This window comes from Brassica napus, unplaced genomic scaffold (assembly GCF_020379485.1).
Source record: "Brassica napus cultivar Da-Ae unplaced genomic scaffold, Da-Ae ScsIHWf_570;HRSCAF=852, whole genome shotgun sequence".
NCBI lineage: Eukaryota > Viridiplantae > Streptophyta > Magnoliopsida > Brassicales > Brassicaceae > Brassica > Brassica napus.
Window position 1 is genome coordinate 32,842 of NW_026016631.1, and position 17,553 is coordinate 50,394.

Below are 17,553 nucleotides of genomic sequence, written 5' to 3' on the forward strand. Positions count from 1 at the left end.
ACTCTATGCACATGAATGTAGATTTAAAAAGTCTATAAGCTGCAGATATGTAAACCTATGTTATAATAAAACATTATAAATTCAATAAATTTTAACAAAATAGTCAATAAAGAAAATTACTCTTTTTCAAAACGTTGATCAAAATCTAGTATTAGTTTAAAAAGAAAGAAAATAAAATTCTTTTTCACAATGAAAATAATATACTTGATCATTACTAGCATACTAACGTAAGTAATTAGACGTTTTCTACGCTCACATACAAAATTCTAATATTTTTAAGATAACACGACACTTCTACTGATTTAGAGAGACTTTTGTTATTCTTTTTCATGAATTTTGGTCATTATTAAATTTGGAAAAGCACAATGAACTATTTGAAAGCAAAACCCTAAACAGGGATTAGCAGAGATAGAACTATAAATACCAAAACTTAAGAAAATTTTACTTCAAATTTAAAAAAAAAAAATCCGGCGACTAAAAGCAATAATCCGGCGACTGTATCAGACCCACCATTACCTACCAGAAGATCAAGTTCTAATTCTTATCATTCAAACATGATATTTTCGATAAAAAGACCTGTAATAGATCTATGATAAGGAATACATACTTATGGAAGTTGCAGTGGGAACCACCAACCGAACATTTTCACCTCAAGATCTGCGAAAAAACTAGAACCAAATCTAGAAAAAGCTTTGATTTTTTTTCTATTATTTACTACTATATTTATGTTTAGTTATGTAAGTTAAACCTTTCATAACTTTGTGGTGTATGAGAATTAATTCTTATCGGTTTTAGTAGAATGATTTTTACGTAGTAATTTAAGATTACGATTTTGTCCATTTTTGTATCCAGATATTGTATACGAATATAAATGTTTAGATGTTCATTTAGACACTAATAAATCAGTATCGTGTTTTTATGCCAAAATCATAAAATCATGTTTTTCGTCAAAATCGCAAAACCATGTTTGTGGACTAAAGTCTAAAATCATGTCTTCCTGCCAGAACCACAAAATATGTTTCCAACCAAAAAACATAAAACATGTTCTCCCTAAAATCGGGAAATCAAGTTTCCTGCCAAATCAACAAAATCATACTTTCTCCAAAACCACAAAATTAAATTTTCTCGTCAAACCCTCAAAATCATGTTTTTCACCAAAACTATAAAATCTGATTTAACGTTCAAACTGCAAAACCAGAATTTCCCAAAACGCAAAAAACATCTTTCTCACCAAAGTCGTATAGTTGAAATTTCCTACTAAAACTGTAAATTGGAATTTTCTGTCAAAACTCTATAATCGGATTGTTCTATTAAAATTTCAAAATAACATTTTCCGGTCAAAATAAAAAAATGTGATCAAAATTTTATTTTTTAAAACTACAAATCATATTTGCTCGCCAAATTCACAAATTCACCTGTCAAAACCTTAATTTATATAATTATAATTAAATGTTACAAATATTTATTTAAAGTTCAATCTAAAAAATATCCAAATCTGATTTTTTTCACAAAAAATAATTTTAAATATATTTAGTCAAACAAAATAATTGATACGTTTTTAATAATATAAATCATATCTTTTTAGCTTTATCAACTAGTAACATTCAAATGTTATTATTAACAAAAACTTAGCATTTGGATGATATATCTAGGTATAAATATTAACTATAAAGAATCATATTGGAATGTAACATCCATATATTATGTTCAATTGCTACATTTAGATGTTGTATCAAAATGCAAAAACGAATATGGTCGACTTCTCCTTGACACTATTTGAGAACTAATTGTTTATGTATCATCACTACAATCATTATAAGAAAAAAGGTGCATTAGCCTTTTATAAATGATGACATGGATCATATTCAATTATGACATGATTTAACATAATTATAACTCAAAGTTAAATGATAGAAAATTCAAATTTAAAATAATATGTTTATGGAAATTACAATAATTTAAAAATTATATGCAAAATATTTTAATCTTAGATAAAATTTATCATAAACTTACAAACTAAACAATTTAATAAAAATAAATTAAAATATTCATTTATTTATAGTATTTTATATATTTCAATGTTTCTAATGAGAGTAAAACTGTAAGAAGATATTTCTTTCTTATATTTTCCTGATCAAATTGTTCTCTATATTTGTTTATGTTTTTATTATTTTTAAAAATATAGTACATGATACCATAATTAAGACATAAAATAGTAGAATATAAATTATCATATGCAAATAAATTTTCCTTATATTATAGCATTTATAATATTTTAAAATGGCAAATAAACTTTTTTACAAAATAATATGTGTTTCATATTTGCAAAAGATATTTATTCAAAAATATACTTCAAAATATAATATCACCTTTAGAAAATTGTCTCATTACCATATTATTTATAAATAATATAAAATTACTTTTGAGAAGTTATTACATGATGTTAAGATTATGGTAACACAATCAATTTATTATACATATATTTACATTTTTTAAAATTAGATATTTTAATATTTTTACTTTTTGTTGGATAATTAAATAAGTAAAGTTATATTCAAGTTTATTACTCAACATAAGGATAATCCTAATCAAGTTTCTAAATTGCAGAATGTATTAAACATTTAATTGCGATAAAATAATTTAATTGAATGATTAGTATTCGATTTATTAGGCTTAATAATTTTTCTATAAGTTAAATATTTTTAAATAAAACAAAAAGCTAAATTTATTAAAATTTATTTTTGAAAAGAAATAAATAGTCTAAATTATTATTGGAAAATATCATAGAATAGCACTAAAAAGTTTCTGTCACAAATATAGACTCTATGGATCAAAATGACAAAAATGTTTCATTAAAGAGGTAAATATACACTTATACCCATAGAGTTAACTAATCCAAACCTTAGGGTTTAGAGTTAAGGGGTGGAGATTTGAGATTGAGATTTAAAATTTTATAAAATAAAAAATAAATATTAAAATTTTAAAAATAAAAAATTTTAAAAATAGTTTCAAAAAGTATTTTCGAATTACAAAAAGAAAATTTGAAAACAAAATAAAATGAAAATTCAAAAAAAAAGAAATTTATAAAAAAAAAATTATAAAAAAGTTTGAATTTGAAAACATATAATCTAAAACTATAATTTTCTTTTTATTTATTATTTTTTATTATTTTATTATTTTTATATATCTAGGGTATTATGATCCTTTTACCTATTAAATGAAATATTTTGGTCATTTTCCTCTTTGTGGTCTATTTTTGTGATCAAAACTTGAAAATGTAATATTTAGGAGAATTGCCCACTATTATTTCAAGAAATAAAATATTTTATTAAATCAAAATAATTAAGATATAATTAAAAAATTAGAAATGATTATTTTATACTTTCTTAAATTAGTGAATGTAAAACTAAATGTAATATATATACATATATATATATATATTAAATAAAACAAAAAAAATAAAATATTATTAAAAATTATTATTTTCGTGCCTAACGTAGAAATCATCAAGTTTAAAATTAACTAGGTGACCGGTCCGCACCCTGTGCGGGCATAAGAATATGATCGGTCCGCACCTTGTGTTCTCTCTCGGCCCGTACCTCACGAGAGGGAACACAGTAACGTCAGTATGAAGATGCAGATATTGTGTGTATGGATAATTGCAACGTCACAAAATATTTTGTGTGTTTACGAAGATACTTTCATTCAAAAATGGAATAAATAGTGTATAGTTTTAGAAGTAACAGATTTTATATTATCATTAATTAGAATTGTATTGTATATGTTTCGTAATTCTTTATTTTAGGTGAATAATATTATTTTTCCATAAATAATAAACATATACAATACAATTCTAATTAGAAACTTGCAAAAAATTAAATAAATTTTGTAAGCAATTTGATGGGTTAACATTATTTGATAGATTTATAAATTTCTAAATTTTATTGAACATAAAATAATATTAAATTGACATACTGTCATCGGTCACCTAACTCATCACAACCCATCTAACAAATACAAAAAATAAATAACTGCAACAGTTTATTCATTTTAAAATTTGTATTTGAAAAAAAAGTAGATTAAAATTACGTACCGTGACTATTAAATATTCTGAAAAAATTGTTTGTAGACAACATTCAATATTTTTATCTGCGGCTTCCCTTCTTTACCAGTTATTAGGATTTTTAATCCAGATCTCGACTTAACTCTTGAAAGTGAAACTTTGCCTTGCATTTTGTAAGCATTTTATAAATTATTTTTAAAATTTATGATAAATTTATTCTTTAAACAACGATAAATAATTTAAAAATAATATTAATAAACATTTTTGGATTTTGTAACATTTTAAATAGTTATTATATAATTATATTCGAACATAATTTATCAAGTAGAGTATAAGACTATTATAATTATCTTATATAAAATTTCGTTCATTGTATTTTATAGTTTATAAAAATTAAAAGTAATAAATAAAATATTATTAATCTTTCTATAATACTTCGAAGGTAAAGTGGGTGGCAGAGTCGATTCATCAAGTAGCATATAATACTTCCAAGGCAAAGTGGGTGGCAGAGTCGATGAAAGATGAGGAGCCTTTGCGTCTAAACACATTTTTCTTAGCACACAAGCAGCATCGTCGTAATACCTTAATAGTATGAGAGAAGAGATTTGTGAATAATACTTTAAAGAATGAAAAGAGAATATTTGTATTTTAAGACCTTGGGTGTCTCATATATATATACGGTCGATTTATTTCTCATATTAATGACGCACAATATTTTGCACAATAAATAATGAAATCGTTTAAAGAAAGATATTAAATGTGTATTGTCAAAAAATGATTTGCATATGATATGATTTTAACTTGCGCAAGTAATCCATATTAGAAAGGTAAGTTATTAAAAACAAACAACCTAATTAGAAACATTAAAATATTTTGTAAGCAATGTAATAAATATGATATCAACATGCGCAAGTTTACCGTTTGAATAATAAGGAAAGTTTTTAATATTTGTCTTAATTCTAAATCTTGCCCAAGGGTAAACTAAATCGATAATATTTAATGATTTCAACTTGCGCAAGTAATCCATATTGTGAATAAGTGATTTGCATATTTAATGATTTCAACTTGCGCAAGTAATCCATATTAGAAAGGTAAGTTATTAAAAACAAATTTTGTCAATAAGTTATTTGCATATTTAATGATTTCAACTTGCGCAAGTAATCCATATTAGAAAGGTAAGTTATTAAAAACAAACAACCTAATTAGTAGGGGTGGGCACTTTACCCGATATCCGAAGTGGCACCCGAACCCGATCCGAAAATGCATGTCAAGTTTTTTATTTAAAAAATTTACAAAAAATTACATCCAATTTTTTTTAAAAAAATAACTAAATTAATGCCTTTTTAGTTTTAAATTTTTATGTCTAAATCTATTAACCATTCAATCTATTAAAAATAAAAAATTAGTTAACTGAAAGTTATATTTTTAAATATAAGAAACTTGAGAAATGAAAATTTTAATTTTTTTTTCAAAATCTAAATATCCGAACCCGATCTGAAATAACCGAATCCGAACTAAAAATACCCGAACCCGACCCGAAGTACAGAAATACCCGAACGGGTTCTACACCTCTATACCGAAATACTCGAAAATCCAAAATACCCGACCCGAACCCGAACGGGTACCTGAACGCCCACCCCTACTAATTAGAAACATTATAATATTTTCTAAGCAAATGTAATTAATATGATATCAACTTGCGCAAGTTTACTATTTGAATAATAAGGAAAGTTTTTAATATTTGTCTTAGTTCTAAATCTTGCCAAATGCTAAACTAAATCGATAATTACTATCTCCTAGCTATATATGGGCTTAACGAAATCGAAAATAGTTTTGGGCTTGTCTACATAAGCGATTGATTAAAATAAATGAAAAATAAAATTCAAAAAAATCGATCAATAGAATTATAACAATTTTTCTGAGAAGCTCTATATTAATGTCATGTCGGGAGAAATCACTAAAGTGACTTCTCTTTTAATGTATAGGAGGATTGTATATGTGTCGTAATTCTTTATTTAGGTGAATAATATTATTTTTCCATAAATAATAAACAAACATTTATGTAGACATATTAAAAGAAAATATAAAAAAATCAAAATATTATCCATAAATAATATAAATTATGAAGTACATTTCTCGATAAAGAAAGCAAATTCAATTAGAAACGTGCAAAAAATTAAATAAATTTTGTAAGCAATTTGACGGGTTAACATTATTTGATAGATTTATAAATTTCTAAATTTTATTGAACATGAAATAATATTAAATTGACATACCGTCATCGGTCTCCTAACTCATCACAACCTATCTGGCAAATACAAAAAATAAATAATTGTAACAGTTTATATATTTTAAAATTTGTATTTGAAAAAAAGTAGATTAAAATTACGTACCGTGACTACGGAATATTCTGAAAAATTTGTTTGTAGACAACATTCAATGTTTTTGTCTTCGGCTTCCCTTCTTTACCAGTTATTAGGATTTTTAATCCAGATCTCGACTTAACTCTTGAAAGTGCAACTTTGCCTTGCATTTTGTAAGCATTTTATAAATTATTTTAAAATTATGATAAATTTATTCTTTAAACAACGATAAATAATTTAAAAATAATATTAATAAACATTTTTGGATTTTGTAATATTTAAAATAGTTATTATATAATTATATTCGAACACAGTTCATCAAGTAGAGGATAAAACTATTATAATTATCTTATATAAAATTTCGTTCATTTTATTTTATAGGTTATAAATATTAAAAGTAATAAATAAAACATTATTAGTCTTTCAATAATTTCGAGAATAGTTTCCATAAATTGTTATTTGTAATATTCGTTAGATTATATGGCAAGTGATGTTAAACGTCAATAAGTTAAACAATTCTTCCATATTTGGAAAACATATATATATATATAACAATGACAAATTAAATGGTAGAGTATGTAAACACCTGTTTTCTACCAGCGTGAGTTAGAAAACCGCCGTATTTAAGAATCATAAGAGCCTCTACAGGTCTTTATTCTTCGCCTTCACATCCCCACTTCAGCGGCTTCAGTTGAACCTTCCTGTATATCTTTGAGAAATTTCCTTCCTGCGTTATTCCAAAAGGTTCTCTGCTGTGAGAAAATGACCTCATGAATTAAATAAAAAATGCATAATGCTAGCTTACTTATAAGATAGTATATTCAACAAAAAAAAATGATATAAGATAGTATTACTAAATGATATTATGTAATACTTTCCCAGACAATATTCAACAAAGAGAGGAAAAATACTAAAGAACCTCTTCAAGAACTGCTTTAACTTGGCGAAGCTTCTCAGCATGTTCAATCAAGGTTTTCTGGATCACTATCACTCTCACGACCTGGTCTACATATAAAAAAAGGAAGACCATATTGTCGTTACCAGTATTCAACACATGGAAAAGATAGACCAGACATGCTTTTTGGAGACAAGACACAAAGAGTTGAGTTCAGGGTTCTAAAGATGAGGAGCCTTTGCGTCTAAACACATTTTTCTTAGCACACAAGCAGCATTGTCGTAATACCTTAATAGTATGAGAGGAGAGATTTGTGAATAATACTTTAAAGAATGAAAAGAGAATGTTTGTATTTTAAGACCTTGGGTGTCTCCTATATATATACAGTCGATTTATTCTCATATTAATGATTTTAATATTTTGCACAATAAATAATAAAATCGTTTAAAGAAAGATATTAAATGTGTATTGTCAAAAAATGATTTGCATATGATATGATTTTAACTTGCGCAAGTAATCCATATTAGAAAGGTAAGTTATTAAAAACAAACAACCTAATTAGAAACATTAAAATATTTTGTAAGCAATATAATAAATATGATATCAACATGCGCAAGTTTACCGTTTGAATAATAAGGAAAGTTTTTAATATTTGTCTTAATTCTAAATCTTGCCCAAGGGTAAACTAAATCGATAAAATTTAATGATTTCAACTTGCGCAAGTAATCCATATTGTGAATAAGTGATTTGCATATTTAATGATTTCAACTTGCGCAAGTAATCTATATTAGAAAGGTAAGTTATTAAAAACAAATTTTGTCAATAAGTTATTTGCATATTTAATGATTTCAACTTGCGCAAGTAATCCATATTAGAAAGGTAAGTTATTAAAAACAAACAACCTAATTAGTAGGGGTGGGCACTTTACCCGATATCCGAAGTGGCACCCGAACCCGATCCGAAAAACCCGAACTGAAATCCGAACCGAAGTAGCAAAATACCCGAACGGGTATTAAATAAGGAGAGATTGGATACCCGAACCCGAACGGATAATACCCGAACCCGAATAGATATCCGAAGATAACCGAACATATGTATAATTAACCTTATATTTTTAGTTTACATCTCTCATTTTATATAAAATATTTATATTGATACTACACATACTTTAAGTTCATATGATATACATACAATTACGAAAAAATGATTTGCTACTCACTTAAAATGCATGTCAAGTTTTTTTTATTTAAAAAATTAACAAAAAGTTACATCCGAAATTTAAAAAAATAACTAAATTAATGCCTTTTTAGTTTTAAAATGTTATGTCCAAATCTATTAACTATTCAATCTATTAAAAATAAAAAAAATTAGTTAACTGAAAGTTATATTTTTAAATATAAGAAACTTGAGAAAAGAAAATTTTAATTTTTTTTTCAAAATCTAAATATCCGAACCAGATCCGAAATAACCGAATCCGAACTAAAAATACCCGAACCCGATCCGAAGTATAGAAATACCCGAACGGGTTTTATACCTCTATACCAAAATACCCAAAAATCTGAAATACCAGACCCGAACCCGAACGGGTACCCAAGGCTAAACTAAATCGATAATTATTATCCTCTAGCTATATATGGGCTTAACGAAATCGACAATAGTTTTGGGCTTGTCTACATAAGTGATTGATTAAAATAAATGAAAAAGAAAAATTCAAAAAAAAACCAGCCAGTAGAATTATAACGTTTTTCCTGAGAAGCTCTATATGAGTGCCACCTCAGCAGAAATCACTAAAGTTACTTTTCTTTTAATGTATAAGAGGATTAGGAAGCGTAGACAACCTTGTTAGTGTTTCTGGACGATATTAAATCATGCATCATACATAGCCACTAGACACTAATAGCCACTGTGGCTGTGGCTAAAACTTCTGTTGAGCTCAAAGATCTTGTAATCATGGATTAATTAATGAGAATTTGATATTGAGCCAAAAAAAAATAGTCTCTAATGTTAACGAAAGAAAAAAAAAACAAACAAAATGGACTACACATTGGTTCATTATAATTTTGAAAACCATCGTAAACCACAACAAAACATGGTATAGGAGTTTATATACTAAGACTATACTGGCTCTGACAGAATCCTCCAACGTTCTCCCTCGATGACACAACAATAATCAAAACTTTCACTCTTGTAAGATCGGAGACAAAAGCAAATCACAGAGCAATCTCTGTGAAGCAATCTTGATGCGGGTATTGGTCGAAGAAGTGGGAAAAGATCACTCATCATCTGATGGCAAAGTCGGGCTTTTCGAGCAGCTTTCTTGGTTGTGAAGTTCCAGCATTCTCTTCTCTGGATTACAAAGACCTGCACCAGTTTTATATGACCAATCAAATGCTAGTCTATGTTATTGAACTGAATCTTGATCCAACGACAGAACAGCGTCCAGACAGTACTTATTTGTGTTAATTATTCAAAGCTTCATCAAAGAAATAGACAGAACCTGAGCACTTGGGGATGTCCCAAACAGCAACAGAGGAAGGCGAACATTCTGGTTCGCAAAGGATGTGATGGTTCTCGTGGTTGACGTTCATTGCTAGCATCCACGCACCTATTGTTACGTCCTCGTTGTTAAACATCCTGAAACTGCAGTTGCCCGACAAATTTTTATTTACGACACTAAGAGAAGAGGGACACTATGATATTATTTTTGTCAAGTTATGAAACAGATCTTGCCTGTTATTCTTGAGGGCAACCAAACTTGCTACGACGTCAGAAGAGAGAGCATAGATTGGGCCATAAGCATGAAGAAAATATTCTTTTCCCAGCAGATGAGACAATGGTTCATACCTGTGAAATTCCAATCAGAATTTTTTTTAAAAATATTAGTTCTCAGTTGTGTTCTCTCCTTCTTACCATTTGAGCTTAGGATCAGTGAAAACTGGACCCTTCTTCAAGCATCCTAGGTATGTTTGAGAGTGACTCCGCTCTTTCGCCAATAGCAGAGAGAGTCGATCTGTGGAGAAAACAAACAATAGAAGTTCATAAAAAGGCCAAAACCTTTTTTTAGTTTGTCCTGAAGTCAGAGATCGACCACAAGAGATAACCCACCTGGCCTCAAGTATATGTCATCATCAGCTTTGACATAGAACTCAGCATCGTAAAGCGCATATGCAGCTTTGAAGAAAGCCAAACTATAAAACAACAAAAGAAGATTGAAGACTAGCCTTTTGGATCATCATACTATGTCAGATGAGATCTGGAGAAGGAAAAGAGAGAGAGAGAGAGAGAGAGAAGCAAAATCACTCTCACTAACGTTTTGTAAGGGAGCTTACTGTACTCCTCTTCTATATCTAGCTGTACGAAGTCATCATACTCTGCGATCTCCTTTCTGAGCTCAGCCATTTTTTGCTCATTCTTGGTCTTTCCTATCACAAATCTAATGGCCAATCCCGTAGATTCCTCCAAGCTGCAAAGAACAGTGTTCTTCAGTGCAAGGGACAAGACAACTAATGCCATCTATATAGTGAAAGCATCCAAGAACCAATGTTATGTATGTACTACATCAAAACAAGAACCAATGTACTACAGTTAAACAAGAACCAAAACAAACTCAAGATTCAAGTAAAGATGTCACATGTGCTAATTCAAATCCAGATCAGACCAATCAGTACCGTCGAAGTCCTTCCGGATCTGACGGCATCCACGTCTTCCTCAGTGCTTGTCTCCGGCCAGTGGATCCAAATCCGGTTTGAATACCAACGAATCCCATAACCTTGTGCCTCCTCCCATCGCCACCACCCGCGCCGTTTCTATTCCCGGCGACGTCCCAAACGACTCGCACCGTCTTCGGAGGAGCGTTCGTCAAGCAATTACGGCCGGTTAATCGGAGAGCCGGGAACAGAATCGCGGCGAGTCCGAATGTGAATCCGGCGATTCCGATAGCTAGGGAGGTTAAAACGATAAGAGCCGTCGATCGGCGCGTGGCGAGTGAGGGACGCGCGTGGAATAGCTTACGAGGAGATTGCATTGTTGTGTGCAACGCAGCTACACCTTCGTTAAAGGCGCCACGGGTCTCTCCGATCCGGTGGATCCAGATGTATTAGGATCCGGTCACGTATTGATGATACTTGCCAATAGCTCTTTAGTGTAGGGACAGAGGTTATTAATTCTTTTTTTTCTATCCGTTTTTGGACAGAGGTTATTAATTAATTTTTAATTTTTAGTTGTAAATATATGAAAAACGTCTTCTAAACGTCATTTCAATAACTTAAACACAATTGAACATTTACGTTCTTTATGAAAGAAAGATACAAATAACACAAATACATTATTCTGGTAAAGTTATTAATTAAAAATCGGTCGGGTCTGAATCTAATTAAAACTTACACTAAAATTTATTTGTTTAAGTCGCCAGAGTAAACGACCAACAGCAGCGATAGTCGATAGCGATTACTATACCGCTATTTTTCATAGCTGCCACTGAATGTATCAATGATTAAAATTTAATCGGCAGTCATCGATCATTACGATAGCTAAATGAACAATATTTGACTACTATCACTATCGATTGTCAGACGAACAGCGTATAAACAAAATGTTTATGCTTTTCAAATTTCTGGTCCTGCCTTAAAACTCAGCAGTTGCTTGGCTTCATCTGACGGCAAGAGTGCGGGAGAAACAGACAATGGTAAAGGAGACTAGGCCTTCTCTTACACCTTAATTACAGTTTTATTGGGCTGGGCCTCATAAACCAGCTCGAAAAGCCCAACTGTTTAAGGTGAGTTTGGTCTCAGAAGAAGTAAACAATACTAGAAATGGGTCGAACAGAGGCGTTTATTAGATTTCGAGATGATGTTACAAAGGTGGAGAAAGTAAAAGCAAGCCGGAGCTCGTGAGAGCTTAAACCGGAAAAGTACAAATAGCAGAGAGATGATTGTACGGATGATAAACCCTAATCTCGCCGCTAAGTTTGTGTAGCTAAGTGTCGATGCGTTTCTCCTTTGCTTTCCTCTCCTTTTATACTCTGTTCGATTACCTTAACCTAAACTCTTTTTACTAATTGGGCTTTGTCGGCCTTTCGGGCCTGATTATGAGATGCTCGCTGAGCCGTTGAGTCGATCAACCTCGCTCCGCTTGCTCTCTGCTTCGACTATCAGCGCTCCCTGTCGAGTCGATCTCTCGAGAATCGGCTTCTGCGCCGATGTCGACTCGGTTTGCTGGACTGGGCCCTTTGTTCGATGGGCTTTGTGGATGGGTTAAATCCATCCCCAACAGTAAGTCCCCCCCCAGTTCATTGATGGTCGAGCAATCGATCTTTGATGAATTTGGTGCCTGTGGTTCGGAGAACAAAAGGTTCAATCCGAGCAAATGACAGGTCGTTGGGGAGTCAATCCGTTCAATTGATACTCCTCGATCGAGGGAATGGATTGATGCGTCCGTTTCTCACGCGTTGCGATCGTGAGATAAACGCTTACGGGTCGAGAATACGGACCGGCGCATCTGTTGATCACGCGCCTAATTGGGTTTAGGCCCACTTAGGCCTTATTAGGCGTAATGATGACGCTTTGATCCCCGCGCTTATCTCTCTCTATAAATAGCGACCCCCTCTCCACTTCTTTTCATTTTCCTCCGCAGCGCTAAAGGTACTTTCTCTCTCTACGCTCCTTTCTCTCTCTTTATCTCTGTTTTTAGATCTGCGAGTATCCGAGATGTCGTCATCTCATCGTTTGACGCGAGAACAAAAGGGAAAGGGGGCGGTCTCTTCTCGGGACTCCGGCGATATCCATCACGAAGCGATGATGGATACGGGGAATATGGATTTATCGCAGCGTCTCTTGGTCTCGGAAGCGAGAGAACAGTTCCGGGGTGACGACGACGGTCAAGAAGCGGTCGACGCCTCGATTGTCGACATGCTGAGGCATCTTGGACCGGCGGAGACTTGTTACATTGACCTCGGCTGGAGCCATTGCTTCCATCCCGTAAGCGAGCGAGAAAGGGGTAGATTTTGTCGCTCCTCGGGGGGTTGTCCGGTGCGACCAGAGCACGCCGTCGAGTTCATCAGCCCAATGTCCCTTTTTGAGATCGAGGCGCTTCTTGATTCCGTCGATGATGATCTTATTCGAGGATTCTGCTTGTCCGTTTCCTTGAGGATACCTCGGCGTTGAAGGGCTTAGTCGGATGTTCCACTTATTGCAGAAATCTTTAAAGTTTCCGGACATAAACTGTGATCCGTTGTCCGTCACGATCTCGTATGGCAGGCCGTGGCGACAGATAATGTTCTTCCAAACAAAGCCGCGAACCTCCTTCTCTGTAACCTGCGCGAAGGCTTCTGCTTCAATCCATTTGGTGAAATAGTCGGTCAATACCAGCACGAAACGACGTTGGCGAGAATTCGGCATTGGTCCGATGATATCCATCCCCCATCGCATGAATGGGTAAGGTGCTGCGGAAGTTCGCAGTAGCTCGGTTGGACTGTGGATACTCGGAGCGTGTCGTTGGCATTTGTCGCATCGTCGGGCATATGCTTCGCAGTCGGTATTCATAGTTGGCCAGAAAAATCCCAAGTTCCGAATCTTCAGGGCTAGTGACCGACCTCCGGAATGGTTTCCACCTGCTCCTTCGTGAGTCTCCGCCATTACTAGCTGCGTTTGCTCGGCAAAAATGCATTTCAGGAGGACCTTGTTAGCCGTTACTCGGTGGAGTTCTCCTTCCATGACGACATAGTGCGCGCTGCGCCTCTTTAATCGTCTTGCGGCCCATTTATCCGTTGGAAGTGTGCCCGCGGTGAGATATTGGATGAATTCAGTCCTCCAGTCGGGTAGTAGCTGATCTTGGTCTATCATCTCGGAGTCGTCGTTGGTCTCTGATAAGGGCGTTGTTTCGGGTTCTGTGGTGACGAAGTTAGCCGACTCCGTCGAGATGTCGATGCTTGGCTTCTCGATTCGGTGGATTGGAATAGTTCTTTTGACTTGATCGCGTAGCTTGCTTCCGAGTGCTGCGAGCGCATCCGCACAGACGTTTTCTCCACGAGGAACCTTGGTGAGCTCGAAGAATTCGAATTCTTTAGCCAATGCTTGTACGACTCGGAGATAAGCATCCATTCTGTCGTTGCGCGCATCGTAATCACCGCTGAACTGACTGGCGACAAGCTGTGAGTCGCAGTATGCACTGAGTCGCTTTGCCTTGACTGCTTTGGCGAGGCGAAGGCCCGCGATGAGTGACTCGTATTCTGCTTCGTTGTTTGATGCTGGGAAACCGAAGCTGAACGACTGTCGAATGAGCTCTCCCGATGGGGATTGAAGCTGAACTCCTGCTCCAGAGCCTTTGTTCGTCGAGGAACCGTCGACATGCAGGATCCATGTTGAATCCGAGGTTTCCAAATCTTGAGCGAGTTCCGGAGATAACTCCACGAGAAAATCGGCGAGGACTTGAGCCTTAGCAGCGGTTCTGCACTTATAGGTGATGTCGAGCTCTCCGAGTTCGATCGCCCATTTGGTAAGACGGCCGGCTCTGTTCGTGTTTTGCAGGACGGTTCTGAGCGGCTGGTCGGTGAGAACTTCTACCGAATGTGATTGGAAATATGGGCGGAGTTTCCTCGCTGATTCGACGACGGCCAGGGCCATCTTTTCGAGTGTTGGGTACCGGGTTTCTGGTCCAGTCATTCTCCTGCTCATGTAGAAAACAGGTCGTTGTTCTCCTCGGTCCTCCTTGATTAGCACGCTGCTGACTGCGGCGGACGAGACCGCAATGTAGAGGGATAAAACGTCGCCTACATCTGGTTTCGCCAGGATAGGGGGGGTCGTCAGGTAACATTTGAGCTGACCAAAAGCCTCCTCACATTTATCATCCCAGACGAATTTTTTGTTTCCTCGGAGGAGATCATAAAAAGGGAGACATTTATCGGTTGACCGGGAAATGAAACGATTTAGTGCTGCAATTCGGCCTGTCAGTCGCTGGACTTCTCGGCAGTTTCTTGGACTGGGTAGATCGAGCACGGCCGATATTTGCTTAGGGTTCGCTTCGATCCCTCGCTGCGTCACTATGTAGCCTAGGAATTCTCCGGATGATACGCCGAAGGTGCATTTGGCCGGGTTTAGCTTCATCTTGTACGCGTTTAGGATGTCGAAACACTCCCGTAAATGTACCAGGTGGTCGTCTGCTCGGATCGATTTGACAAGCATGTCATCAATGTAGACTTCCATCGTTGTACCGAGCTGTTTGGCGAACATGCGATTGACAAGCCGTTGGTAGGTCGCACCGGCATTCTTCAACCCGAAGGGCATTACTTTGTAGCAGTACGTTCCTCGGTCGGTTATGAACGACGTCTTCTCTCGGTCATCAGGATGCATCATGATCTGGTTGTATCCCGAGAAAGCGTCCATGAACGTGAGCATTTCATTGCCGGCGGTTGATTCGACAAGCCTGTCGATGTTCGGAAGCGGATAGCTGTCTTTCGGGCAAGCTTTGTTGAGGTCAGTAAAATCGACGCACATGCGCCACTTGCCGTTCTTCTTCTTGACAACGACTGGGTTAGCAAGCCACTCCGGGTAACGAACTTCTGCTATCGAGCCCGCGCTTAACAATCGCTCGACTTCCTCGACAACTGCTTTGGATCTTTCGGGACCCAGCTTTCGTCTCTTCTGTCGAATGGGCTTGATATTTGGGTCTACGTTTAGCTCGTGAGTCGTGATGGACGGGTCGATTCCCTTCATGTCGGTCATCGACCAAGCAAAGGTAGACAAGTTTTGCTTTAAGAAATCTGTGATAGTGCGCTGCATCTCGTCCGACAAGTAAGCGCCTACTCGTAGCACTTTACTTGGGTCCGATTCGTCGACTGGGACTTCGAGCACCTCTTCCTTTTGTGGGCAGATCTTGCTTACAGGAGGGGAGATCGAGTTGACTAGTGATTGAGATCGCTGCAATTTGACCGTGGCGATTAGGAGATCTCGCGCAGCCCGTTGGTCTCCTCTTACTGTCTTAACCGTACCGTCCGTTCCCGGGAATTTAACGCACTGATGATACGTTGATGCGATTGCTCGCATGGAGTATAACCATGGGGTGCCTAGTATCACGTGGTAAGGAGCCTTGGTGCTGACTACCGAAAACTTGACCATCCGAGCTACTCCCTCAGCTTGTACCGAGAGACGGATAGTTCCCATGATCACTTCAGAGGAGCCGTTGAAGCCGGTGAGAGTTCTGGAAGATGGTTTCACGTCTTTTAAGTCGATTCCCATTTTTTCGAGAGTTTCGCGAAAGATGATATCGACCGAGCTTCCGGTATCGATCAGTACTTTGGTGACGTCATATTTGTCAATAGCCAAAACGACAAGAAGAGGGTCGTTGTGAGGAAAGTTTACTCCGAGAAGGTCTTCGGTCGAGAAAGAGATTGGAAGATCAGCTGGGGACTTCTGTGGCCAGCGCTGCGAGGTGTCCACCATTCGTCGGTGATCTTTGACCGCTCGTACAGAATCCCCGCATGGTGGAGATCCTCCCATAATCACGTTGATCCGCGGCCTGGTATTCGATTGCTTCCTGGTGAGAAGAGCTCGGAGGTCTTCGCTTTCCTTCGGCGGCCCGGCTTTTTTATGGTCTAACTTTGTACGCAGATCACCGACTCGCGCATTAAGTTGATCTCGTAGGTCGACGATATGGTTATCGTCGGTAGTTGCCAGCGAAGATCCTGGGCTCAGCGAACGCTTACTTCTTTTGGCGGTGAGCTCGACTCGGAGATCGGAAGATCCGGGAGTCTTATCGTTCGTCGCCGTGGTCTTTCGTTTGAGAAGTACGCGCAAGTCTAACGGGTCGAGGGTTTCCTCGAGATCACTCTCTTCGTCTGATGAGGACTCCGGTTGGGCGCGAATAACTTCAATCCTTTGTCTGGCTGCCGGCGGATCTTCGTCGGCCGAGGCGTCACCATCGTCGCTTGGGTGTGGGATTTGCTCGGCATTCCTTGGCCTTTGGTCATCTTGGCGCGGTTTAGCCGGATTTTTTCGCTGATTTTTCCTGTCCTTGTTTCTGCTCCAACTGTTCTCGCTTCTAGGTTTCGGAGGAGGAATCTTGATTTCACCGCTTTCAAGTGAGGAGAGGAATTGCGCGAAAAGTGTTTTGCATTCTGAAGTGTCGTGGCCTTTTACACCGTGGAGTTTGCACGATTTAGTAAGCCCTGGTGGGGTCCGAGAAGATCCCGCTGCCGAATCGACCTGGGCGACCGTGGCTGGGGCGGTTGCTCGGGGGGA

At 36.1% G+C, this 17,553-nt stretch overlaps 1 protein-coding gene across 2 annotated transcripts; it reads right to left on the reverse strand.

Moving 5' to 3' along the window:
• Window positions 1-9,276: 9,276 nt before the first annotated feature.
• LOC106451597 (probable beta-1,3-galactosyltransferase 14) lies at window positions 9,277-11,487 on the reverse strand. Of its 2 annotated transcripts, none has more exons than XM_022719412.2 (7): window positions 10,990-11,487; window positions 10,632-10,784; window positions 10,427-10,509; window positions 10,232-10,331; window positions 10,052-10,165; window positions 9,819-9,961; window positions 9,277-9,667 (listed from the first exon to the last, which is right to left on the reverse strand). In XM_022719412.2, the coding sequence occupies exons 1-7, from the start codon at window positions 11,343-11,345 to the stop codon at window positions 9,594-9,596; spliced, it is 1,023 nt and encodes a 340-aa protein (XP_022575133.2). In that variant the 5' UTR covers window positions 11,346-11,487; the 3' UTR covers window positions 9,277-9,593. The 2 variants fall into 2 exon arrangements, with proteins under 2 accessions (XP_022575133.2, XP_013749000.2); XM_013893546.3 differs by having other exon boundaries at window positions 9,277-9,682; window positions 10,990-11,478.
• Between the last annotated feature and the right edge of the window lie 6,066 nt (window positions 11,488-17,553).

Excerpts from the sequence above, each read along its gene's own strand:
- LOC106451597 (XM_013893546.3), bottom strand. The coding sequence starts at position 11,345 with ATGCAATCTCCTCGTAAGCTATTCCACGCGCGTCCCTCACTCGCCACG. Across the intron at positions 10,785-10,989 it reads GATCCGGAAGGACTTCGACG|CTTGGAGGAATCTACGGGAT; the intron begins GTACTGATTGGT and ends TGTTCTTTGCAG. Across the intron at positions 10,332-10,426 it reads TGACATATACTTGAGGCCAG|ATCGACTCTCTCTGCTATTG; the intron begins GTGGGTTATCTC and ends TTTTCTCCACAG.